Source organism: Ananas comosus, linkage group 18 (genome assembly GCF_001540865.1).
Source record: "Ananas comosus cultivar F153 linkage group 18, ASM154086v1, whole genome shotgun sequence".
In the NCBI taxonomy this organism is placed as follows: Eukaryota; Viridiplantae; Streptophyta; class Magnoliopsida; order Poales; family Bromeliaceae; genus Ananas; species Ananas comosus.
The window spans coordinates 8,078,034-8,104,737 of record NC_033638.1 but is presented as its reverse complement, the minus strand read 5'-3'; the positions used below and the strand labels follow the sequence as shown (position 1 = coordinate 8,104,737).

At 39.1% G+C, this 26,704-nt stretch overlaps 3 protein-coding genes across 5 annotated transcripts; all 3 read right to left on the bottom strand.

Moving 5' to 3' along the window:
* Positions 192 to 1,387, bottom strand: LOC109723801 (glycine-rich cell wall structural protein-like). The gene is made up of 2 exons (XM_020252285.1): positions 461 to 1,387; positions 192 to 413 (listed from the first exon to the last, which is right to left on the bottom strand). Exons 1-2 carry the CDS (start codon positions 1,385 to 1,387, stop codon positions 192 to 194), a joined length of 1,149 nt encoding a protein of 382 aa, XP_020107874.1.
* LOC109723947 (phytochrome B-like) lies at positions 6,330 to 13,128 on the bottom strand. 3 transcript variants are annotated; one of them, XM_020252483.1, is made up of 5 exons: positions 10,872 to 13,117; positions 10,437 to 10,713; positions 8,848 to 9,655; positions 8,064 to 8,357; positions 6,330 to 7,045 (listed from the first exon to the last, which is right to left on the bottom strand). In XM_020252483.1, the coding sequence occupies exons 1-5, from the start codon at positions 12,786 to 12,788 to the stop codon at positions 6,826 to 6,828; spliced, it is 3,516 nt and encodes a 1,171-aa protein (XP_020108072.1). In that variant the 5' UTR covers positions 12,789 to 13,117; the 3' UTR covers positions 6,330 to 6,825. The 3 variants fall into 3 exon arrangements, with proteins under 3 accessions (XP_020108072.1, XP_020108071.1, XP_020108073.1); XM_020252482.1 differs by having other exon boundaries at positions 10,437 to 10,720; positions 10,879 to 13,116; XM_020252484.1 differs by lacking the exons at positions 6,330 to 7,045; positions 8,064 to 8,357 and adding an exon at positions 8,427 to 8,633 and having other exon boundaries at positions 10,437 to 10,720; positions 10,879 to 13,128.
* On the bottom strand, positions 18,752 to 26,486 carry LOC109724321 (ATP-citrate synthase beta chain protein 1-like). The gene is made up of 17 exons (XM_020253107.1): positions 26,368 to 26,486; positions 25,159 to 25,282; positions 24,945 to 25,047; positions 24,223 to 24,288; positions 24,005 to 24,128; positions 23,619 to 23,753; positions 23,012 to 23,072; positions 22,836 to 22,912; positions 21,928 to 22,083; positions 21,688 to 21,816; positions 21,392 to 21,524; positions 21,152 to 21,279; positions 20,868 to 20,973; positions 20,661 to 20,737; positions 20,492 to 20,562; positions 19,800 to 20,084; positions 18,752 to 19,149 (listed from the first exon to the last, which is right to left on the bottom strand). Exons 2-17 carry the CDS (start codon positions 25,256 to 25,258, stop codon positions 19,074 to 19,076), a joined length of 1,827 nt encoding a protein of 608 aa, XP_020108696.1. The 5' UTR covers positions 25,259 to 25,282; positions 26,368 to 26,486; the 3' UTR covers positions 18,752 to 19,073.

The following is a 26,704-nucleotide window of genomic DNA, read 5'->3' as shown; positions in this document are numbered from 1 at the left end:
TTCTGCCGATGGAGTGAACTGTATAAACTCATGGAGATATATAGATTAATAACATCACATTATAAAAGATCAAATACACAGGATTATTCGGATTGGGGATTTTATATTCCCCTACACATAATAACAATAACGGAGACAACAAAGTACCCTGCTATATAGCAGGTGAGTATATTACTTGCGTGATACAAATTTTAAGCAAACTTACTAAAATCCGCCACCACCTCCTCCTCCAAACCCTCCTCCGCCGCCGGCCCCACCGCCGCCCAAGCCACCACCGGCACCGCCACCTGCGCCTCCGCCGAATCCACCGCCCGCACCTCCGCCGGCTCCTCCACCGACGCCGCCGCCAATTCCGCCACCTTTGCCGCCACCGAATCCGCCCCCGGCCCCAGCACCTCCACCGGCGCCACCACCTACTCCCCCTCCAATTCCGCCACCGGCACCGGCTCCTCCTCCAGACCCACCGCCAATGCCCACCGGCGCCGCCGCCACCTCCCAATTCACCACCAGCTCCGCCCAACACCGCTCCTTTTCCACCGCCAACACCACCGGCCCAGCACCACCGCCAGAGCCAACTCCTCACCGGGCTCGCGCCACCGACACGCCTCCAATCCCACCACCGGCCCAGCACCCCACCGGCGCCACCGCCGCGCAATTCCGCCACACCACCAAGGCACACTCCACCGCCGAGACCACCACCAGCACCGCCGCCACCGCCAAGACCACCACCGGCACCGCGCCGCCGCCAAGACACCACCGGCACCGCCGCCGCCGCCAAGACCACACCTGACCGCCCGCCGCCAAGACCACCACCTGCACCGCGCCGCCGCCAAGACGCACCACCAGGAGCCGCCACACACCAAGACCTCCACCGGCACCACCGCCACCGCCAAGCACCACCACACGCACCACGCCACGCCAAGACTCCACCGGCACACACGCCACCGCCAAGACCTCCACCGGCACCACCGCCACCGCCAAGACACACCGGCACCACCCGCCACCGCCAGACCTCACCGGCACCACCGCCACCGCCAAGACCTCCACCGGCACCACCGCCACCGCCAAGACCACCACCGGCACCACCGCCACCGCCAAAACCTCCACCGGCACCACCGCCACCGCCAAGACCTCCACCAGCACCACCGCCAATTCCACCACCGCCGCCTTTTCCGCCGCCAAAGCCACCGCCAACACCACCACCACTACCACCACCAAGGCCTCCACCTAGCCCTCCACCGCCGCCTCCTCCAAACCCACCACCCCCACCAAGAAACCCATCCTTTTCCAACCTCCTCCCTTCACATATCCCCACCACAAACACCAAAACCATCAATGCCATTAACACTGATATTCCCCATCCATTACTCCTCAGAACCCTCCCCATCTTCTCCACAGTGCTCTACTGCGCTTCTGCTTAAGCTTGCTTGGAGTGAGGTGCGTGCCTGCTCTTACTTATATAGAGCGAGCATTTAATGTAGGTGGTTGCGCATCATCTTCTTACTCATGAGCTCTCTACTCTTTCTATATAAGGGGTCGAGCACAAGGGGAGCATACGATCGAGACCACTCACTCACAGGAGAAGGCAAAAAAGTCCATCAACTTTGACTCTGGTGTCACTGATCATAATACCACTGCACAGCTAAAAAAAAAAGAAAAAAAAAATGTCATAAACCAACACAAAAACAAAAACAAAAACAAAGGAGGTTGCTTTAAAAATCTTAGAGCGGAACATTTATCTGAAGAGTTCATATATACATATCCTAGCTAGTTCCTTCCCAAAAAATAAATTTGAATGAAATTAAAGAGCATCATTAATTAATTTTTTTTTCTTGTTTGTATGATGATTTTTTTGTTCTTATTAGGATAAATGAATGGAACCCAATTAATTTGAGTGGCGTGATTTGTCTAATTAATCGGAGCGATAAGTGAGATAAACATAAAATATATTTACAAAAAAAGTAATAGATATAAGATAATCTCTTAGAATTGTTCAAAACAATATTTGAAAATGTTTAAAACGTACACAATATTAAAAATTAATATATGCAATATTATTACAAAATATTTGTGCCGGTGCCTAAAGCTAAGCTCCTTTAATGCACGCGTAACACTCAACTAACCTTGAATAGGACGCGGTCCACCACCGCCACCCCTGGAATCCATATATACGTATTGTGAAACATTTGGGTACGTACGTTCTCGGTTATACGTACTATGCGCGTACGTACGTACATGCATGCATGTCATATCATATGCACGTACGTAAGCACATGCATGCAATATGCATGCATGCATGAAGAATTTGTTTTGGTTGCGTTTGCTAACATGACTACGTAGCAACTTTGTGAGAAAGTCTATTTTTAAAGAAAAAGAGGTCTGTTTCTGGAAAAAAGAATTTGTGAGAAAGTCACAGATGATAAAAATGGCACTAAAAAGAGCGTTCAAGAGTTCGAATCTTTAAATGTGTGTTTTAATTAAAAAAGAATTGAGAGTTTTTTGTTTTTGTGGTTTCTAGAACAATATTTTTCTTAAAAGAAACGATAACAAAAGAAGATAATGCTCATTCATTAATTTGTCTAAAATAAATTCAGCTAAAAATATAAAATAACTAAGCTTCGAGTTTAGAATGACGACTTTTGAAGTGTCTTATAAGTGGATCACGAGACCTACCGCTAACATAAAAAAGAAATAGATAAAAATTGAAAACTGTGAGTTAAGTCTACGTATCATTTATGAGACGACTAAGCAAAATGTGACAGTTAACTACCTATGTCTTTGTCGATTGTTTAGACTTAATTACCATGTCTAAACACATCTACTTTTATACTTTGAAGGGAGGTTTTGAACTTAAAATGTTTCATCCAACTACAGGTCGATAGATGATTGTTCTCACTACCAATTTTCGAAATAATGTTATACTTACAAACAAATTTTACAGTATTATTTAACTAGTGAAGAAGTGCGAATCATGAAGAGATAAGTATAACATATTTATAATTTCGAAGTTCAAATCTATCAATTGAGTTGTATAATTGGTAAAATATTGTAAAATGTGTTTGTAAGCAAAGCATTTTTCTGGATTTTAATATTGGAGGTGAATATTTTCAAAATATTTTCAAAATATTTTCAAATGTTTTTTATAAGAATAAAAGCAGATATATTAGGCAACAATATCCCAAACCAATCTTAATGCCAAGATTAACTTATTTATCTTCTAGAAATTAAGTTTCAGTATAAGCATTTAAAGCAAACAATAATGCAGAAAACAAGAAAAATTCTTACCAATTTCCAGTTTTGTCACTTTTTGAATTACAGTACACACACTCTTAACGAAATGTTCTTTATTTAGAGAAAGATAATATGTTACCCGCTAATTCGTTTACTTTTTTTTTACAAATAAGCTTAGCTGGACATGTAAATAGGAATGCAAACGGATCCGGATTGGTGGAGCTCCCACCCCGATCCGCCCCGACGGAGCAGTAAATGGGAGAAAATAAACGGATTCAGGCCGAAAAACGGGATAAATTTTATGATCCGAGACGAATTCAGGACAAGAAACATGAGAAATTTTGACCCGTTCTGAATCCGCCCCGCCATATATGATCCGTCCCGAATCTGCCCGAATCCGCCTGAAAAATCATTTATATTTTTAAAAAATATTCCTAAAAAATAATGTATTTATAAAAAAAATTAAAATACAAATAAGTTAGTACTTTCATTTCTAATGTATTTGAAAATTTTGAATTTTATTTTGAATTATGATTGATATTTTTGATTTTTATAATTAATATTATTAAATTATATATATAATATTATTAAAAATTATTATTTTATATTTTATAAAATATTAATAATATTATAATTTTATAAAAAATATTAGTTGGCAGGGCGGATTTGGAACGCCGGCAGAAGGCGGGTTATAAGGCGGGACGGATTATGGGATGTATTTTTTAACCCATCACGGATTCGGGACGGAAGGCGGGACGGAATTTTGCTAGTCGGGGCGGGAGGCGGGGCGGGGCTCCCGTCCCCAGATCCACCCGGTTTGCATCCCTACATATAAATTAAGTAAAATTCGAATTTAAAATATCAAATACCAACCACAAAATTTTTTATCACTTGCGCTAGAAAAAGCCGGTTTAACGAAATGTTTACGTGGGAACAGAGGGAGATGCTAGTCTCCTGATCGATGATAGACATGTGCGAAGGAAACATGGCATTAATCGCATCACATGTTGCGAAATCTAGGATAAGGTCTGACACTCCCACTGTCTCTCTCGTTATGAAAAAAGACAAAAAAAGAAAACTCTTTGATGCATTTGTTTCATACTTTTTTTTCGTTGAATATTACTTTGTGCGGATATTACAATTCCATAAAGTGATATCTAGCTCTTCATCGATCGAGCTGCATATTAAAGTAATGTTGGACTTGAGTTGTTAAAAGAAAAGCACTAATTAATAGATTTTTTATTAAATTTTTTTTCAATAGTTTTTTCTTCATTGGTTGCAAAAGATTGAGATAATTACCATTTCTATTATTAAATTTTAAGATACAAAAATTATTTAACTTTTTTTTTATAGAGCAAGCTTTAGCCAAACACGAGACCGAAGCGTTCATGGTCCACGACATGAACAACATGAATCTCAAACCTGCATGGATAATAAATGAGACTGTCTCACCATGGGGACTGTCCCCACCAAATATTATCCTTTTTTTCAGTTAAAATATCCCATGACTCACTACTAGGGATGGCAATTCAGCTCGTTGTTCGTGAGCCAGCTCATGTTCGGCTCGAAATGAGCTCGAGATCGAATCGCTCGTTTAGTAAACGAACCGAACACGAGCTGAATTTTTCGGCTTGTTTATAATGAAAAAAGAACTCGAAACCCTAAAGAGCAAACTCGACTTTGACGACCCACCTAGCCCGGCCCAAAAGATTCTCGTTACGAAGACCGAAAATGTCACTTGGTTGGGCCGTTAAGCGGAAGGAATCTTGAGCCAAGCCCAATTCAGCCCAAAATTTAGTACAAGCATCTTCCAGAAAGGTCTGGATCCTTTGTCGTGGGCCTAAACAAGCTCAACTTGAATATTTTGATTTCGATCCCACATTTCTGAATGAGACGTAGACCTGCTGAGACTCCAATCTAGCTTCTACATAAACACTATTCGAATATGGTAAAAAAAAAAATACTATTGAAATAGATAGCTTTATACTGCAGTAAAAGCAAAACAAGTTGTCCATTTTGAACCTTCTATTTTTATTGAATCCTGTAATGGGTACAAGAAAAGCTGTTCGGGAAAGCAGACAAAAAAGCGCCAAAAACCCACCTGTCGCCTGCCCCAAAAAAAGCAGATTAGGTTCTGAGCTTGTGGTGTGGGGCCCACTAAAATAATGTCGTACGGCAACCTTTTTAAGTCGGATAAGCTTTTCTGTGGCGTACGTTGCGTAACGTTGGCAAGCCACCGCCTGAAAATTCCCGGATGCTGTTTGCCATTTTGAGAGTAAATGGAGTTTCAAATAAAAAATTATAGAACTTACTGTTTGAAAACATAAGTGTGAATTTGAAATTTTGAATCAGTTTATAACGGCCTCGTGTAATAGAACAAAATTATTGTAGTGGGAATTTGAAAATTCTATTTCGACGTCTATAAGGGGGTGTTTGGGTTCTCGAAAAATTACTTTGAAAATTATTTTTCACTTGAAGAATTGACTTTCTGACGTTTGGTTGTCCGTAAAAATAATTTTCTCAAAAAAAATAAACGCCGTGTACTCTCACTCGGGGGATCGGAACGCTATAATTTTAACCGTACAATCTTTGATCCAAAAATTAAAAAATCGAAAATACATACTCCCTTGATATATATATATAAAATAATACTATTTTATTTTTATATATTATACAAATATATTATTTTATAATATATTATTTAAAAGTAATATTTATAAATATAAACTATAATAAATAATAAATATATTATGATAATTACCATATATACCAATAATATAAAATGTGGAATAGAAAAAAAAATATATATAATAATTAATTAATTATTTATTATAGTTTATATTTATAAATATTACTTTTAAATAATATATTATAAAATAATATATTTGTATAATATATAAAAATAAAATAGTATTANTAAATAATAAATATATTATGATAATTACCATATATACCAATAATATAAAATGTGGAATAGAAAAAAAAATATATATAATAATTAATTAATTATTTATTTATTCTCTGTCTTTTCAATCAAACAATCATAATGTAAAATTAATTTTCTTTTCCAACAAATCAAACATTAAAGAGCGTTAAACTTACTTTCCTCTGATTTTTTTCTTTCACAAAATTTTTTTTTCAGAGTTTTATTTGGAACCAAACAGCCCCTAAGATACAATGCAAACACAAAGACCAATAATATACATACATTAGCCCCTATGGAGAACCCTGCTTGGAAGCTTTAAAGCCACCATGCAGACATCAGGAATTCGAAAAATGTACGAAGAAAATGGTCCTTAGTGAGATGAAACAACCATCGTAGACGCAACTCTCATGAAACTCCGGAAAATTACTAATACAGCGATACACCTAACTCAATTCTTACAAACAACCGCCAAGCAACCCGCAGAAAGCGATAGTTGGAGAGAGAAAAGCCATTTCGCCGCATAACCAGCAAAACTCGAGCTTCTAAAGCAGCTTCAACTACGGTTTCTGGGGGCTTGTACATCCCGCTGCGGCCTTACGGGGTGCAGCTTTCGACCAACTTATAATATAGTAGCATCGCGTTGTTAGTTCAGTAAGTGGTTGAATGTGTTAATCGTCTCTGCTTCCACTTTTCTGAGAAGTGGGAAGTTCTAAGGCGATGAGGAAGAAACACCTCTCTGACTCCCGAATGTATTGGACGTCGCCACCCATTAGCTTGAGGATTTTCCGGCAAATGCTTAGCCCGAGACCTTCTTCGGTCGCCCACCGCGAATTATGGAACATGTCTTGGACGAGTTCGGGAGCAAGGCCCTCGCCAGGGCAAGCAAATCTGGAGCACAAGATACAAAGCAACGGTGAGGAATGAGTAGGGGATGGTTCTGTAACATCAATGCGTCAACCATCTAAATTGTTAGCACTAACGGTGGAAATTTAGGTACAACAATTAGAAGTATACTTTAAGAACATATTTATATGAAGAAAGGGAAATCTTGCAACTTACCTAGTAATTGGTGATTACGAACCAAATGACAAAACTTGCTAACAAAAGTTTCTAAAAAGTCATTAGCAGCATTTGGAAGGACTTTCTAAGGTGCGCTTAGCAATACTCTTTGTAGAATGATAATGTGAAGAATATACTAAGAAAGATGACAACAAAAATTCATATACCATCAATGCAAAAAATTAAATTTTCACTAAAAAAAACGCTAAAAAAAAAAAGTTTAACAAGTACTTCCCAGAGGAAGTTTGCTGGTATATATCTTATCTCAGTGGCTCAATAAGAGATGAGAGAGAATTTTGTGTTAATGAGCTGCAATTTTTTTTTTCCTGCATTGAGGAAAACTACTTCCTGTATACATACTTAGGGACCACCCTACTGACATGTAACTGAACTGTGATTAGAGAATGCTAAAATTCTAGTATTCCGACCACTATAATATCTAAACAAACAAAAGCGATCCTCTCATTTGTATTGCTTTCAACAATTATCATGGAGTTCCGAGAAGTCTTGAACTAACTAGAATGCCAGACATTTAGTTCCAGTTTTTGGGGTAACCTTAATATTTAGGGAGAATGATTAACAACTTTATGCACTATTCCAGATTAAACACCCATATGAGATAATGAGAGCAGGGATACTTAATATCCTTTATTTCTGTGTAGAAAAATAACTGTCCCAAAGAAGGTTGTTCCCTGAACCAACACTGCCTTAATAAAGAAGAATAATGGGATGTAACGAACGAAAAACAACATAAACTAATTGTTCTGCTAACAAGTCATCTATTGGTATAAAAACAGCAAATAGTGCTAATCTACATTTTAAAGGCTGAGTAAAAAGTTTGGCACACCTGAAGAGGAGGAGCACTGTTTCTGTTCCATCAGGATTCTGTTTCAAATTCGGCCTCACTTGGATCTCTACCCAACCATTTTCGGAGGGTGCACACCGCACCATGTTCAGCAAAAAATCAGCTAGAACTTGTTGAATTCTAAATTGATCGCCGTAGACAGAAATTTCTTTAATTTCTTCAGGAATATCACGAATCAATTGTAAGCCTCTTTCTCTCAGCAAAATCATGACTTGGCTCACAACAGCATTAATGACACTCCCAACAGGAAATACACTTTTGTCAAGCACCAGGGAGCTGGTATGAAGGAAAAGGATTAGTACAGTGAGTAGTTGAAAACCATTAAGTAAAACATAGATCAATTTAAAAACCGATATCACATCTAACTGGAGTATAATATCATTATTACAAGAATAAAAGCAAACATTCTAAAACAACATTCCTTGTGAGAGCCGTGTGTCACGCGAGAAGTCAATAAAGATAGTTAATACTGGGTAGAATGGAGCAAAGACTGCAACAGAGAAGCCACGCCAAGGAATTTTCCTAATCACCTCTATCCTATCTGAGTGATCCCTGGAGCAATAAAAGAGTTATACATGAGGAATTCTCTAATGCGACTTCCTATCCACGCTTAAACTGCAATTCTGCGCACAACTGCCGAATTAAATTTGTGGCCAACTTGGAACAAGAAAATCAGTGACACAGGAACGTAGAACTATAAATGAAACACAATAGTTATAAAAACTGTATACCAGTAAAATTGGAAATTCAAAAGAAGAGAACTAACCCATCATCAATGCTGTGCAGATTGGCGTCCTTTATTATCTTCAACATCTGCTTCTCACAAGAAGCGCTTGTTTCAAGAAACTGCTTCTGATCATCATTTAAGTCCGTCATCTCCAGCAAGGAGTTCGTAAACCGAATCCCACTTAATGGGTTTTTGATCTCTTGACAGATATAAGCCAATTCCTTCATTCTGGCATAGCACTTCTTTTCCTGCTGCCTCTGAATTTCAAGAGCTTGCTGCAGCTCAGGACTTGCAATCTGCAAGAAGCAAAACGCTCCAATTGTCTCACCATCCATTTTACTTCTCGTGTTTGCGGTCAATAGAGCTTGCACGTACTTTCCATTCTTGTCGAAAAATGCGAAAGGGAACTTATCGGTCTCTCGTCCTCCTATAGCATTATGAAGGACTATCATGAACTTGGTGAGCGCATCTGGACCCTTGAGTCTACAGCAACTCCCGAAGATCTCCCCTACCAAGAGCTTCCCAATAACCTCCCCACTTGGCCAACCAGTAAGCTTTTCCATAGCCATGTTCCATTCTGAGCAGCAGGTGTTCTCATCCGAAGCGAATATAGGGGGTATCAGAGGGTTAGGACTGTGCACTATGGCCTTGTAATCACCTTGGATATGAACGAACTTATCCATCACCACTTTTTGGCCGGTAACATCCTGACCGACAAAACATACTCCTACGATGTTATTTGTGTAATCCCTGCTAGAGCACGCGTTGACTACGACGAATATAGCATTCTTGGATTGCTGAGAGCCAAATGTTTTCAGCTTTATTTCGACATTTTTATCTTCTTCACCTGCATGAGCGAAGGAATGTAGTGCTTAAAAACAGTGTGCGAACTAGTCATTTTTTGGACTAAAAAGAGAAAACACATAAATACTACTAATAAAGCAACGGCGATGGCAAAGATCCGGTCCTCAAGAAAATACAAGGAGGATATCGATCAGGATGAAAAGGATAGCTACTATGCCCTAACACGGCAGACCACCTAGTTCTGAAGTTAACTTAATGCTCAGAAACTGCTTGGTTTTTAACACATTTTCACGTCCAAAGCCCTTCCGGTCTATATAATACGAATTATAGCGTTTCAGTAAATTTACAATAGGTAGGTAGAATACTATCCATCTTAAAGACCTCTCACATGTAAGTGCGCTATCTAATTCAAGAAAAACTCAAAGCCACTAAACAGTTACATAGAGTAGGATAGGTATCCTACTCGCTTAACTATTTCAGCTACTATTTGGGATATCGGTACGACGACCTGGTTCTCCTGGATTTCATCTGGAGACAACTCACTAATTTTGCCCAGGCCGAGTTTGCCGATGACATTTTATGCACAAATCTGGTTATTTTCCAAATCATGCCAAGATAGTTGATCACATTGCGCCACATTTTACAGGACCTATAAAACAAGCTTCAATCTTACGTGGTCTATCAATCGTTAAACGAAGTTGCAGAGTCAGATTGAGCGGCAAATATAATAAGTAGATAGATAAGTAAATAAATAAAGGTTAAGACATGACTCATCATCATCATAGGAAGAAGAAGAAGGAGGATAGGGAGGAGTCTAGGGGAACCTTGTAGAGCTCGGTAGAGAAGCTTATCTGTGACTTCCACCGACTCCTTAAAGACGAGATCGTGAACCAGCGACTTGCCCATAGCTTCCTCGACCGACAGACCCGTCAGCTCGGCGACCTTCGTGTTCCAGCCGTTGATCTGGCCGTTCGAGTCGACCGCGAAAATGGGGGCGGTGGCCGTCTCGATCAGCCTGACCATCTCCCTCGCGACGGAGCTGAGCTCCTCTATCCCCTGCAGCTCCAGGTCGCCGAGCTGCCCGTTCACGACGGCCTTGGAGCTGCCGNAGAACCTCGATGGTTCGATAAAATCACTAGTGAAATTCGAATCAAAAACGCAAAACGAAAATAACCTTTTCCCAGGGCCAAAAGAGAGGGCCGAGGCGCTTTGCGAGCTTTTCGGGAATTGCCGCAGAGCAGGGGCCGAGAGAGAACCCTGCTGCCGCCGCCGCCGCTGCTGCCTGCTACGGCGGTCGTGCCCTCGGCGGCGGCGGCGGCGGCGGCGGCGTCCCTGAAGGAGTCGCGCAGGATGAGCTGCAGGGAGTGGATGGCGTCCATCTCGGCGTTCTCCCAGGGCAGGCTGCGGCTCTTGACGACCTCGAGGAAGGCCTTGAAGGAGGAGCGGGGGTGCATGCGCTGGCCGTCGTCCTTGTCGTTGGGGTGGTGCTTGGCGCCGCCCCACTTGATCTCCTTGGCGGTGTGGGAGCGGAACCAGAAGAGGTAGTCGTCGGGGGTGATGTAGGCGACGGCCATGCCGCAGACGGCGTCGCCGAGGGCGGCGGCGTTGGGGTAGCCGGCGTCGGCGAGGCTGTCGGTGCTGAGGCCGGTGGAGTCGCCGTGGGAGGCGGCGAGCCAGCCGATGAGGTCCCGGATCTGGGGCTCGGTGGGGGTGACGCCGAGCGGGTAGTAGCGGCCGCGGTAGAAGAGGGCGGCGCCGTCGCACTTGACGAGGTCCATGATGCTGGGGCTCTGCGTGACGATCCCCGTGGGGGAGTCGCGGAGGAGCATGTCGCAGAGCAGCGTCTGGGTGCGCAGGATGCGCTTCTCCGACAGCTGGAGCCCCAGCTGCAGCTCCATGTTCAGCTGCAGCCCGAAGGCCTGCATCAGGAACTCGCAGGCGTAGCGGAGCGGGAAGGGGATGCAGCGCGGGGAGGTGTGGTGGCAGACCACCAGCCCCCACAGCTTCATGGCCGAGGAGGAGCTCGAGGCCTTGTCGTCGACGTCGGTGGTGCCGGGGCTGGCGTTGATGATGACGGCCATGGCGAGGGAGGCGGTGGAGCCCATGCTGGCCATGTACTGGGCGTGGCAGCCGTGCGGGGCGCGCAGGGTGGAGCCGACGAGGCAGAGCGGCTGGGGGAGGGCGGGGTCCTGCAGCACGCGCACGGGGGGCGCGTGGCAGTCGGCGATCATGCGCACCCGGTTCTGCCGGAAGAGGAAGCGGGACGCCTGCGGGATGTCGGTGGCCGGGTAGTGGAGGCCGATGTAGGGCTCCAGGTCGGCGCGCCGGCTCTCGGCCACCACCTCGCCGTGCTCGTCCTCGTGGAACCTGTACACCATCACGCGGTCGTACCCCGTCAGCTCGCGCACGTGCTGGACGACGGTGTCGCAGAGCAGCCGCACGTCCCCGCCCGGGAGGGCCTGCAGGCGCGAGATGGCGCGCACGGCCAGCTTCTGCGACTGCACGGCGCCGGCGACGGAGAGGGTGGGGTCGTCCGAGCGCGGGGCGGGCTCGAGGTCCACCACGATGCCGACGTCCACGCGGTGGAGGATGGCGTAGAAGGGCTTCGCCGACGCCGCGCGGGAGTGCACCCAGAGCGGGTTGAGGAGGCTGATCTCGCGCGCGGCGGCGGCGCGCTCGAGCAGGGCGGCGGAGGCGGGGGCGAAGAGGGAGCGCGCGTCGCAGCCGAGGCGGAGGCCGCCGCGGGCGTCGTCGTCGGCGTCGGGCAGGGAGGGGACGAGGGAGTGCGGGGGGAGGAGGTCGAGGAGCTCGGGGGCGTTCTCGGAGAAGGCGAGCACGCGGAAGGAGGAGTCGTCGACGGCGAGGGTGCAGCCGAAGGGCTGGATGTGGCCGCCGCGCTGGATCCGCGAGAGGTAGGCCGTGATCTGCCGCTCGGCCGCCGCCGCGGAATTCGACGAGGCTGGCTGCGGCGTGCGGAGGACGGACTGCGAGTAGTCGAAGGAGCTCCCGCGCTCGCCCGACTGCTCGAACACCGCGTGCAGCCGCGCGTCCACCGTGTACTGTGCGATCGCCTTGCTCACCGTGTACTCCGCCGCCGCGTTCGCGCCGCGGACGTTGCTGCCGCCGGACGACTGCGAGCGGGGCGCGTTCGCCGCGTCGCGGCTGCCCGACGCCATGTCTTGAAGAATTTTTTAGTAGGTAGTACTCGGAATGGGAAATAAGAAGACGGTACTGAGAATTTGTTTTTAAACTTTGCTCTTGATAAAGTATAGCAAAAGTAGGAGGAGGGAGAGAGTTTGGGTGAGAGAGGGTTGGGGGGGAAGGGATAGTGGCCTCCTTTCTTTTCTCTTTTCCTTCTCTTTTCTTGCTCCTGGACGGCTAGAGAGGAGAGATGAGGGGGTAAAAGATAGCAAGGAGAGTGACACTGCTGCTGCTGCTTCTTCTTCTTCGCTTTAAAGGGAAATATATATTAATAGGGAAAATGAAAAGAAAAATATGCTCTCTCTAGGGTTTATGAAGTGATGTGTATTTCGTTCCTTTCTTTTTATTATCTGATTTTTCTTGGTCTGTCTCAATTTTGCTAAGGGGAATCTGCTCTGTCCCAATTTCGGAAAAGATAGAATTTCTTTTCTTTTTTTTCTGAAAAAAAAAAATTATCATGTGTATAATTAGAAATGAAGTATAAATTTAACATCTCACTCATATAAAAATTTATATAATTTTGTAAAATAGAGTTATAATATAACTAGTGTGATAAAAGGTAACTCTTAAATTAGATTAATTACACTTTTTTTTTAAAAACAGGAAAAGAGTATAGCTCTAACGTGAATTTGTGAGGATAATGTTTATTTGGTTTTATTTTCATATTAATTTTTTTATTTGAGCAGTAAATGTCCATTACCCTCCATCCAACATTTCAACTAGTTTAAAATATTTATTTTAATTTAGTAAAAATATCATGCTATGAAGAGCAAACTAAATGATACATCTGGTGGAAAGGAAAAAAGAAATTAAAGGGGTTTAAAACAAACGAAAACAAATCTAGAGAGTGGGAGATAAGACATAAATTTACTACTAGATCGGATCTTCATCTACATAAAACCAGTTTATTCTATTATTTTAATCAAAATCAACTCAATTATTGATGGTAATATAACAGCCAATCAAGTCAGCAATTGACATAAAATTTGCTTTCAGATAGGCGACCACATTTAGTAATACTCAAAAATTTCTTATTCTCCGGATCAATAAAAAAATTACTGTAAATTGACTAAAACGGTGCTTCTTGAATCTTAAAACAAGTAGTTTAAAATTAGGGGCAATTGCTTATATATTCCTGAAAAAGTTCTCGACTTTCTGATTTACTTTTTTGGAAAGGCTAATATTAAAAATACTTTTTTTACATTCTAATTTATTTCAAATATACCCCTAGAGTTAAAATATGTTAATGAACTCTGTTATCTGTATAAAATTACTATTTTGTCCTTTCAAATATACCCTTCCATCATCATCGATTTTTTTATTTGCCATTAAGTCAGGGGCACAAAAAATATTTTGACTTTTGGTCTTTTCAAATGTACCCATCTACCGTCACCAATATTTTTTATTTGCCTTTAAGTTAAGAGCAAAATTTGCATTTTAATTTTTTTAAACTGTGGTAGATATTTAATTCACATTTAACTTAAGTTAACTTAACGGATGGTAATTGTAGAGATATTTTGAAATAATGGAGGAATATATGAGGGATATATTGGAAAGAAAAAAAAAAAAAAAGATATTTTTGAAATTTTGAAGGGTATATAGGCAATTATCCCTTAAAATTAATTAATACACTTGAAGACAACTACAGGGCTATGCACAAGCAGCTAAAAAGACTACTGCAGATATTTTTAGCAATAAACAAATATTTGATAGTTACTTGTGGTATTGAAGCAATGAGTTAGCTACCCATTATAATACTAGTTCATGTGAGTGTGCAGTGTGATTTGTACCATGTGAATGACTTGTTTCATTCCTGATCATTAGATTAGGCATAAAAAAATCACTAAAAAAATACACTTAATTATCCCCAAGAGGAATCTTGGATTCTTGGTTGGGATATCTTATTTTAAGTTAATCATTCACTTAAGAAGCAATTAGGATTCTTTAGACCTTATTATATTCTTGTTACTAGTTAACTATGTTGAGATTATCTACAAAAGTTCAGATTCATGCAATATTCTAATGATCAGAAACCTTTGTTAACTACTAACGATCTAAATTAAGAAATCCATAAAGAAGTTAAATTAGTTATCGGGATTGGAGAGTACTTAAAAACTATATTATTATTAATATTCCTATTATTAGATCTAAGTAACAGTGGGGTACATAATTAATTGGAAATTTAGTTTTCATCAATAATATTTAAAAATATTTAGCAGTGGTAGAATATTTTCCAAATGGCTGTTTAGATTTTTTTTTTTTTGTTAAACTGCAATGGAGGGTAGTTTTCCGTACTTACTAAAAATTCATATTTGGAATAGCCTCTTGCTGAATGATAAATAAAAAATAATAAAATTAACTTATACAGTTAGATTTAATCTAAAATTTAAACTTTTAAATTGAATAAATTTTATCCGATATATTATATTTTTAGACCAATTGTGACTGAACTTGCAGAAATTTTATAACAACTAATTTTGCTGTACAACTTAACATTGTGGACATATTCCTCAGTGCAAATATTTTGGATGATCTTTTTTTTTTTTTTTGAGAGAGAGAGAGATAGGTAGCACGTTATTTCCTTCGTTTATTTCATTTAGAAATAAACTTAGCTAGAAATATGAATCAATTAGGATTCGAACTTGGGTCTCGAGTACCAACTATCAAACCCTTTAACACTTGCTCTAGGGACGGTCGGTGTATTTTGGATGATCTTAATTTCATAATACATCATTTGGTTCGGTGGTCAAATCAAAAACTCCTGCAACTGGGAAAGGGATGGATCTTCGTGCTCCATCTTATCCATCAAATCAATTGTGAGAACACTTTCAATATTAAGCAAAGATCACACTACAAATTATTGGTGAACTTAATAAATTCATAAAAAATCATGGGCTCCGCCAAAATAATTATTCAAAGCTCTAGAAATGCTTAACCAAAAATTTATATAGCACATTTTCAAATGGATCTCAATCAAAAATTAATAAGAATAAATTAAAACTTTTCTACATTGTTGGACGTAATATGTATAATAACAAAAAAATCAAATAACTTAGTACTTCATGAATTTTTTTTTTTTAAACCATTAGTTTTTTCTAACAAAGACGAGGGTACATTATTTGGCAGATGGTCAAATCAGTTATCTTTCGTAAGTACGAAACATTAATATGTTTATACCCAACCATTCATTCAATATATTTCAATTTTAGATTTTTTTTCTTTCTTTCTCTTTATTGGAGGAAGAAAATTGCTTTGGATAGTTCATTATGGGTCCACTACTTTATTATCTATCTATATATTTATGTATATATTAATATCTATTATGTAGAAAATTATAAGAATCTTATATTGGTAATGTGAAATACTATACGAATTTATTGATAAATTGGGTTTGAGCACAGTTGCTAGACGAGTCACGAACCAATAAGAAGGTAAGATACCATCTCCCCGGATAAGCCGTACGCTAGGATTGATCGATGTTGTCTCGGTCGGAAAGTTACTGATTACTGAACAGGACCCGATCAACTTATGCTTTGTTCCTACAATGGCACGTGGTTGAGAGGTACTAACGATGTTTGCACTTGCCACGCCGCAGGCTGACACGTGGACATGTAAAATCAAATCTTTTATTTTTATTAGAAATAAATAAACTAGCAACTGATCCGCACTATGCACAGATCTTAATTTTTTTAATAAAAACTTAATTTTGAATTTATTTATATGATTTGATTATGAAATAAACTCTTAAATTTGTTTCTAATTTAAAATTTTTTGCATCGAAAATTATATGTAAATATAAAATATTGCAACTGAAAATTTTTTTACAAATTAAGTTTTTATTAAAAAAATTATTGAATCAAATTAAAACAACTATTTAAAAAATTACTTTTGAATCAAAATAGAACAAAAAAAAATTGCTTTCAAGTAAAAAGCAACTGCAATATAATATTTAAAAATAAAAAAATATTTTATATATATATATATATATATATATATATATATATATGATAGGGGTAATACACCTTACACGGCCTCCGCCTCAACCTCAAATTATTTTTTGTAAGACTAGAATTTAAAATAAAAACTAAATTCTAAAATAAAGATGTATAAATTTTTTTTGAAAACGTACATATAGTATTTTCAATCTTATTTGGTATTAAGAAATGCGACATAACCGACTGTTCCTAGCGCAAATGGCAAAGGATTTGGTGGTTGGTATTTGAGGTCCCGTGTTCGAATCCTAGTTGATTCACATTTTCAGCAAAATTTATTTCTAAATGAAATAAACGAAACGGATAGTATGTTATTTATCTCTAAAAAAAAAGAAGAAATGCAACATATATATCACATAATAGATGAAGGGCAGGTTCTACAGAGTTCGCAAAGCTATTTTGGATCCAAGGATTGAGTAAGGATGCAAGTCCAATCTCAATCAAGAATCTTATTCACTCTCACCCCCCTTTTGGACCGATGGCTGTCCAGATGAAATAACTTTGTAAAAAGTTTACTACTTTAGCTCACATTTTACAACCCTTGCATCCAAGAATTTATAATTTTTTTTTTTGCATTTTAGTTTTTAGCCAAAGAGATTGATAAGATTAAATAATAAATCCTAACGATACAAAACTGGAAGTATAAACCTTACACATATATTTATGTACAAATAACATTGCTTTTTCATATTAAATTATTTTAACTTATTTTAAAATTTTATAGTAGTTGATAGATGAGAAGTATAACTAAATATTTGGACTGACTTTGAACCTCCTCATAACTGAAATGCATTGTCCTATTAACAGTCTCATAACTGAAATGATTATATATACTAAAAAATTTTACGGGACAAAAATTAAGCCCCTAACTTTTAACTATAGAAGAAAATAATTATACAGAAAAAGTCAATGTCGCGACAATATATCCCGACATCTAAATAAGGTCGAGGTGTTATGCCCGCTACACTGTTGAATTGCCTTGCTGTATAACTCGGTTGGAACAAATATTATCTAAAATAATAATATTACAAAAGGCACTACATTAATGTGTCCTTATAACTATATTTTTTTTCAAACTCGTTATCTTCTAAAGCTCTAAATTTTATTTTTACTTTCTAAAATTATTTTTGTTAAAAATGAAAAGAGAAGTGAGCCAAACAAACGGGGGATGGCACGCGCTCTCCCTGATGTCAAACATGTCGATCTTACTCCAAGATGGGAGATCAAACCCAAAGAAGAAGAAGAAGAAGAAGAAGAAGATGATGATGATGGAAAGGAACTGCATCATTTGAAATGCTCCGGCACACAAAAATGTCTTTGAATCTCAAGGCCCTAACCCTTCAATTGACAAAAAAAAAAGAAAAACAAAAAGTTAACAGCTTAATTACCAAAACCTACACGGGTAGACTAATTAAAATATGTGTGACATGATCAAGCTATCGTGGTTCCCTTCCCAATTACTTTCTTTAAGAGAAAGGTAGCATGCTACCCGCTTCGTTTATTTCATTTAGAAATAAACTTAGCTAGAAATGTAAATCAACTACGATTCGAACTTGGGTCTCGAATATCAACCACCAAGCCCTTTTGCCACTTAAGCTAGGAACGGTCAGTTCCCCTTCCCAATTACTAGTTTCCTTTTCCGACTGGCATACACAAGGTAATTTTACGTGGAATTCATTAATCGGAAAACAATAGAAAAGCATACAACAGAACCCATACCCAAACACAATCACTATCCAATTGGAATAATCACCACAAAAGAGACCTAATCTAAAACACGCACACGCACACGCGTACACACACTAAGAAGGAAGGGACTATTCGATTGTGATGCGATGTTAGATTCTTTCTGTGGCAACTATAGAGGATGGAACGGAAGAGTTCGTCACTTATGCGACTAAATAGTTGCTTTCAGTGCACCTAATTTTGGTAATGATGGTTACCAATTCAGAAAATGTTTAAATCTCTTCCTTTTTTTGTTGTCCTGGAGAACCAGTGAAAGCGCGCGAGCAGACAGAAATTTCTCCAGATTCCATGATTATTATGTTTCAACTTGTTTGCAAATTGCAAATCCCTAACACTACATAGAAGATATTTTTGTTAATAATACATATAGATGAACCATCTAAGAGAAAGATGATGAACACTTCAAGTTGTCGCACTCAAAGAGTCGCAGATTGAAGGCCCCTATGGAGACAATAATGACATGGAAATGCAGCAGAAATGGCGGCAAACAAAATGATGTCTGACGCAAGTAGTGAAGACCAATCACTTTGTGTAAAGAACATCCTCCCATGGGTGGCGGTACAGCGGTTGTTTTAGTCTCTTCTGATCAAAAGTATGCCTGCAGTTTCCAGATACAATTAGTTCTAGTGAAAATTAGTTCGAAGCTTATACAAACATGAAATAGTAAATTACTCTTCATCAGCATAAGAAATAGAATTTACAACGCGATGAGCAAAAAGTGGAGGATCTATGAAAAAGGATAAACAAATAATTAAATGTGGATAAGAGAATTGTGGGCTATCAGAGCTTTCCCACTGCTCGTGCAGAAGTGTGGTAAAGCATTAAGAAATTCTGTTAAGTTTAGTTAAACCTCACAGGTATCAACTGAGTGTCAGCAAAGAGAAAACAGAAGAGCGAACGAGAAAGCCTATGCCATGACATAAAAGTTTACTCTGCTGTTTGGCACCCTTGCATGCGCAAATCTCGTCATTTCCAGAACTGAAGTAGGAATTGAAAAATCAACAAGTTCATTTTAATACCTATAATGATGTCAGACTAAGCATAATACATTTACTTGTATGATTAATATCATTCATTTGATATTGAGAAAAATAATGTTCAACAACATTCTATGTCTGTATGTGTATATTAAGGTGAACTGTTTGAGCGATAAACTTAAAATTGGCTCCCCATTGTGACTAGAATTCATCGCTCATCAATGGGATTTATATGAAGGTGAATAAGTTGATATAATGGGAGTCCACTTACCCAATCAGACCAATTGAACGTGCCAGTACAAAGAGTCCATTTAGATATCCAATCTCAACAATCTCATCAATCTCTTGTTTACTGAACATTCCACTTCCAGCCAGAAGATCGAGAAAAAGAGATCCAATTGCACCGTCGACATTCAGGACTAAGTTATTTGCCTTTGAGAGAGTGTAAGTTTCAACTGTAACAGCATATTCCATGTACTTTACGGAAGGAAAATGAGTGTGCGCATATTTCTGCAAAAGCTGCACTCTCTTGTCTCTGTTGTCTCTGCTCTTGATCCTAGCAAGGCCAAGTAAAGCAAGCAAAATTTAGCTCTAGGACGGCATATATGGAAGTTAGAAAGTAATTGAAATGTTTGACTTAATGTGGTTTTCTGAAGAATCTGACCACTTACAATATTTCTATGCATCATGCAAAGATTTGATAAGCTCTGTCCATAATCTAATTAATTTTCAGTGACCAACAAGGATTGGCGTATGGAAAAAATACTTATGCTTTGTGAAGCAGCATAACTTGTTGTGCAGTTTGGAATGTGATGTTAGACCATCTTACATATATTGCTGTGAGCGCATCAATTATATATTCATCTTAAGGGTAAAAGACAATAATCACTTTCAGTGAAAAAAAACAAGAATCTGGGCCACATGTGTTGTGTACTAACGGCTACAAGCTTAAATGTAGTGTACCTGTGTCCAATCCCTGGCACACGGATACCCTTCTTTTTCATACCTTCAACAAACTCGTAAGGAGTGAGACCCTGGCAACATTTCAATACAAAGACATCATTTACGTGATTGTATTCATAATGGCAACTAAACTTCTATAAACGAGCATCAATTATATCAGCTGACTTACTCTGTCATAGGCATCCTTGAAGTATCGGGCAGCATCGTCGATTGCACCCCCAAACCGAGGACCAATTGTCAATAATCCTAGTTTTAAAATTAGTTCCTTCAGTTTGCATCTTCAGAACACTTTGTATTAATCTAGGCTTTCATATTAAAGAACTGTGAATTGCCGTATCAATGTATCATATTAAAAATTATCGATCGGGGAGCTTACCTGACACCAAGCTAGAGATCAGATCCTTTCCAGCTCTGGCTGTGACTATAGTGTTATGAGCACCAGAGACGCAAGGGCCATGATCAGCACATAACATGATGCAAATCTGGCATTCAAAGCAATGCTAGTGAGTTTAGCAGAAATTGTTTCAAAAAATAGCAAAGTGTAGAAGTGCATTTTATCTCTGAGAGATAACTGAGTTTTGGAGGAACAAGATTTCAATCAAACAATAATAGAAATTAATAGATAACTACGAGAGAAGCAGGAGAATCTCTTATACCAACCTCAATGAATTGTGTACAATAGCGGGGAAGACTACGTTTGAACCACAAAAGAGAGAGAACATCACCAACACCATAGCCCTCTTCGACAATTGTAGACATAGGTACGCCAGCATAGCTTGGTTCTTCACCTGTAAAAGGAAAAATGCACAAAAAACATATCAAAGAGGAAAAACTTGAGGTAATCGCTGCACAGATAGTAATTATAATTTCACGAGAAAGACAAGCAAACATCACTCAGACCTCTCTCATCAGATATTGTGCAGATAATGTGTGTTGGAGCCCGGACCTTCCCACTTTTGATCGCAATATTGAGATCCTCAGGAATTTGAGGTGGTGTGACTTCAGATACGGGGGTAATCTTTCCTTCCTCAATCTTCAGAAAGAAAGAATTTTCAAAAGTCAAAGACTGATGGATGAAAAATATTGTTCACAAAATAAAATCTCATGTCGCTATGAACTAGACATATTACTGGCACAAACAATACTCATCCATCTGCCGCATAAAATAAATGCATTGGAGTATGCTAAAAACATACCAATTTCTCAAAAGTCTCTTTGATTGCACTCTCGAGATCTTCATATGAAGTCGGGACAACAGCTCCAGCTTCCCTTAATGCCTGATTTTTAGCCTGTGCAGATTCCAACTCGCCGCCACTTTTGGCTCCCTGATTCAATTATATGAACTTGGATTTAAAAGGCAAAAAAACCTTGACGATTGTCATGAAAGTGATAGCAAGTTATGTTAGCAGATTTGCACTAGATTAACTATAACTCACAGCATGTCCAAACTGCACTTCAGATTTGAAGAGCCGTGCACAGGTACCGCTAACCCAAGCAACAACTGGTTTATGAACTTTTCCTTCTTTCAAGGCCTCTACTAGGGAGTACTCATCTCTTCCACCAAGTTCCCCTAGAACAACCATCATTTTGACCTAAGACCCAGCACAAAATAAAAAATATATATATAAAAAATACAAGCCATTAGAAAACAGACTCATGGACGACATTAAGATGTTTGTCTATAATGAAATAAATAACCATATTAGTCATTATAGTTGCCAAAAAGTAAAAAATATGCTAAAAATCTTGGTCTAAAACCAGCAATTTAATATTCTATAGGCTATGTTACATCGGAAAACTGCAATAGAAAAGGAGGCATGTCTCTTACCGTAATGAAATTAATGCAGCTAAACTTGAGCATCCTCTTTAATAAGTGGGCAGCACCATTTGTTATGCTTTGGGATGTCAGAACCAAGATGATGCATTTCAAAAGTTGACCGTAAACTTGAGGCTAGATATAATAAACTGGTTTATTTTTTGAATTTACATTAACACGAGAACTAGGACTTTCAATCCTCTTCAGCAGCCTCAAGAAAGCTATTAGAATGAAGTCAAATACTCGAAGCATCTTGGTGACTCTATTTATCACTTATTGGAGAGCCAAAACATGTCCATTGGGCGCCTATAAAAAGCTAGAAGTTCCCGTTTTCTCTCTTTGTGCTCCAGATATAATTTTTTTTTGTTGTACTTGACATAATGAAGTCTGATCTTGCTTATGCGCTTTTTATGACATTAAAAATGACAAGGCATAATATCTTTTAACTAGATACGAATATTGCCTATCCTAGAGGCTGATTATATAAAAAGCCCTCCAAAGGATAAAAGTCACTAACTCATGAATAACCTGGGGAATGTTATTAAATCGCAAGACATGATCTGAAAGAGTTGACCCTGGAAATACGTCTCCTCCGATGGCAATGCCTGAAGACCAAAAAGTCACACACATCATTGGTTGGCTCCAAATATTTTAAATAGCTATAATCCAGAAGCAATTCAATCTTGGCCACATTTATACAGTACCTTCATATATTCCATCTGTCACACGTGCAATTGTGTTATAAAGCTCATTTGACATGCCACCCTATATAGCAAAATAAGTTTTTAAGCACTGAAAATGATTTCCTAGAATAAAAATAGAGCAAACTATATTTAACTAGTCGTAATTCTGTAATTACATGACATTAAATCGCATTGATGCAGAACTTACTATAGCCTGAAAGATGTCTTTTTAAGTCTCTATAAAATGAAATGAAAATTGGAAGAATGAGCATCAGTTTGAACTTGATTAAAGATGTAACTGGAAAGAGTATAGACCATGACTAGGAACACAGTTCCCTGAGATATATGTCTTGTAGACAAATGGTAATTTTGTATGATAAAAGAGAAGAAAGAAGTGATCACATGTATCAGACACATAAACCTGTTACATCTAGTTAGGAAGTATTTAGAATTTTAGATCCTTAAAACCAAGCAGGACTACATGATGCAGACGAAAATTATACTTTATTTTCTTAGGAGATAGTCAGCATAAGAGTTTCACTAAAATTCACTCAACCGTCAATATTATAATTACATTCATGCGTGCACTAGAGCCAGCAGAAGGATCTTGTCATCAGTCAGAGCATACCGATTTAGACACAAATCCAATGGATCCAGGTCTGTAAAGCTTGCAATGGATTATATTGTCAAGAGTTCCAGCAGTGTCACCAATCTTAAAAGCTCCAGCTTGGATTCCCCCAACAGTGGCAGGTCCAATAATGACCTGCGATGTGGCATAATATTTTTTATTATGCAATAATTTCAAATGACAATATACTGGTTACAGCAAGTAAACAATCAATTCTGATAAAAAGTATGCATACTTGGTCCTTATTTAACCATACCATCTTCCAAATTTTACTCTTTTAAAATATCAGTAATCTGCATATTATCTGAAATTTTTTTCCCTACATGTTTGTTAGCAATGTAATATTTCACCAAATAAAGTGCCCTTTATACAAGTATGCCTCTAACCTTGTTATTAGCTCGTGCATAAGCAATAAGCTGCTTTGCGTCCGATTCCGGAACACCTTCAGCTATAATAGCTACAACTCTAATTGTTGGTTGTTTGAGAGCAGACATGGAAGAGGCAGCTGCACTGCAGATAGAACAAACAGAGTAACTATACGTAGTGTAGGCAATAATTATAAAACTGTTGTTTTTAAAATCAAATATAGGGGAAGTTCACTGACCTCCGAAATGATGCAAAATTTATAAACACATCAGCAGTTGGATGTGCACTACAGGCTGCTTCAATACTACAGAACAAACCACCAAAATAAGAAATATTATGCAGGCATGTATCTAGCAATTGTCCATGATGAAAGAAAGCTAATTAATTGTAAAACAAAGATAAACACCCTCTTATGCACTAGAAAATGTTGGAAATCCCAAATATGAGATGTTTAAACCATATACCAACAGGAAATTGGTAATTAAGATGGGAGGACTCAAACCACAATTATGGGTCTCCAAATCAATAAGTGACAGGGTCAAACATTACAGCAACTCAACCTTGACCTACAGGATCCACTAGTGACTTTCCAAACAGACATCATTTGTGTAAAATTTTAATTTTTTAGTGCAAGGAGAAAAGATCAATGGCTGATTAACAGATTCAAGTTTTGACTCCGCTTAGTAGGTTATCAGTTTACACATTAGAAAACATGTAAACCACTTATTAACAGTGTAATGTCAAGCCAAACAAGTTAAACGCCAAGTAAAATTTAACTCAGATTTTGATCTCCTTAAAAATTGTAAATGTCGGTTAGAAACTTCGTCAAAATATATGGATTACAATTAAATTCTTACACCACTGAACAAACTAATGCCACCCTAACCATGTGAATCCTAACTTTTGTCAATAAACATTTGAATTGATATATCTAAGATGAATAAGGAAAACCACATTAACCTGGAATGAACAGGAATGGCAATTTCTTCCTGACCAAAAAAGAGTTTCTGAAACCCTTCAGAACCAGGATTGATTATTCCCGCAATAGAAGGTGTTTCCCTCCCTATAAAACAAATAAAATTAGAACAAATGAAAGTGTGTAACTAAATCAGCAAATTTCAATATGATCATTACATCTATTTTCAGTCCATGGGAATTAAAAGGAGTTATTCACCACAAAGAAAGTCAAAGTCAAGCATCCTTTGAATGGGAAGTTGCTTATAGTTATAGAATAATGATTGAGTACTTCGCGAGAAAAGTTGCCCTGTAGCCATGACGCACAACGATAATCAAGCAACCTGCAAAGGAATGTCCAACTAGTACTTAGGATGCAAAGGAAAACCACAAGCAAGACTAATTTAGTCAACAAATAGTGCATTATGAATCCGCTCGTTCCACAGTCTGTACTAAAAAAGTGAAAAAAAGAGGGACACTACAAGATTACACTGGTGAGAACCTAATCTGTTTTTCATTTAACTTCACTTCATCTGCTTTTAATTTGACTTCTCCGGTTACTTGAAAATCAGAACTTCAAACCAATTAAGGACAACATTAAGTATCAACAATTTAAACAAGGTTTTTTAGTAATGGAGGAAGAAACAGCTCTAAACAGCAATAAATGGCGATCACGAAATCAAATATGATCAATCCAACCAGGAAACAGAAAAAAGCAATGAGTAAAGAAAGTGCCAAAAAAAAATCAATGCTAATATGAGAAAACCCGAATTAAAATATACTTTTTACATTCACACTTAGAGCTACCATATTGTCTCCAATCTAAAAAATGAAAGTTATGCAGAAGGGGAGTTTATCAATTGACAAAATGAAGCAGAGATGTGGATCTATAATTATCCATGATAGCCTCCATAATGTCTGTTTCTACACTCTACAATCAAAACGCACTATGAATTAAAGAACATGAATAACACGAGAAATCACACACTCATATCCTCAAAAAGAAGCACTCAGTACTCAAAAAGAGTATCCAATGGAGCTCACAGACGATCATAATCATTAAAACACTCCAAAATGAGGAGCATAAGAGTCCAATAATAAAATATTACAATGATTCGGATAAAATCACCAGATCTACCAATCAATTCACCAATTAAGACATAAATAACCAAATCAACCTAGAAAACATCATAGTTTCCAACAAACTAGACACAATCACACATCGTCGCATTCCGAGAGCTCCACATTACCAAATCGAGCGTGACATCAAACGATAACACGGATCGCACTCCGAAAACCACATCAACAGTTCAAAAAATTCAAATTCGGGGGGAAACCCACTACGTATTCAACGAAAAAAATAGTAGAAATCGATCGGCGAGAGCGAAGGCGAGAGCGAAGGCGAGAGGCGAAGGAGATCGAAGCAAACCTTGAGGAGGAGGAGATCGCCCGTGGCGACGCGAGCAGAGAGGGCGCAGAGGACAACGACGCAGAGAGAGGATGCTCGGGAGTGCGAGTGAACGAGTGGGGGGAGGGGGGTTTATATAGGGATGCGAGGAGCGACGCACTCCCAGCTAAGACCCCCCCGGGTAACGAGGTTATGTCAGTGGCACGTGCGGGAATAGTTAGCTCGGTATCCACTTACACCAGTAATAAATTAATTAAAAAAATAATTAATTTCATACAAAGGGACAAAACTTTGGTGGCATTCTTCCTAAACAACTTGTTTGGGAGCCGTTGGGGCCGTCGCGACCATCGAAAATGGC

Excerpts from the sequence above, each read along its gene's own strand:
- LOC109723947 (XM_020252483.1), bottom strand. The coding sequence starts at position 12,788 with ATGGCGTCGGGCAGCCGCGACGCGGCGAACGCGCCCCGCTCGCAGTCG. Across the intron at positions 9,656-10,436 it reads TCTCTACCGAGCTCTACAAG|GTGAAGAAGATAAAAATGTC; the intron begins GTTCCCCTAGAC and ends TCGCTCATGCAG. Across the intron at positions 8,358-8,847 it reads CTGCACAGCATTGATGATGG|CTCCCTGGTGCTTGACAAAA; the intron begins GTTAGTTCTCTT and ends CCTTCATACCAG.
- LOC109724321 (XM_020253107.1), bottom strand. The coding sequence starts at position 25,258 with ATGGCTACAGGGCAACTTTTCTCGCGAAGTACTCAATCATTATTCTAT. Across the intron at positions 20,738-20,867 it reads GATCTCTAGCTTGGTGTCAG|GATTATTGACAATTGGTCCT; the intron begins GTAAGCTCCCCG and ends TTTTAAAACTAG. Across the intron at positions 20,085-20,491 it reads GTGCCAGGGATTGGACACAG|GATCAAGAGCAGAGACAACA; the intron begins GTACACTACATT and ends TGGCCTTGCTAG.
- LOC109723801 (XM_020252285.1), bottom strand. The coding sequence starts at position 1,387 with ATGGGGAGGGTTCTGAGGAGTAATGGATGGGGAATATCAGTGTTAATG. Across the intron at positions 414-460 it reads CCGGTGGGCATTGGCGGTGG|GTGGTGGCGCCGGTGGAGGT; the intron begins GTCTGGAGGAGG and ends GAGGGGGAGTAG.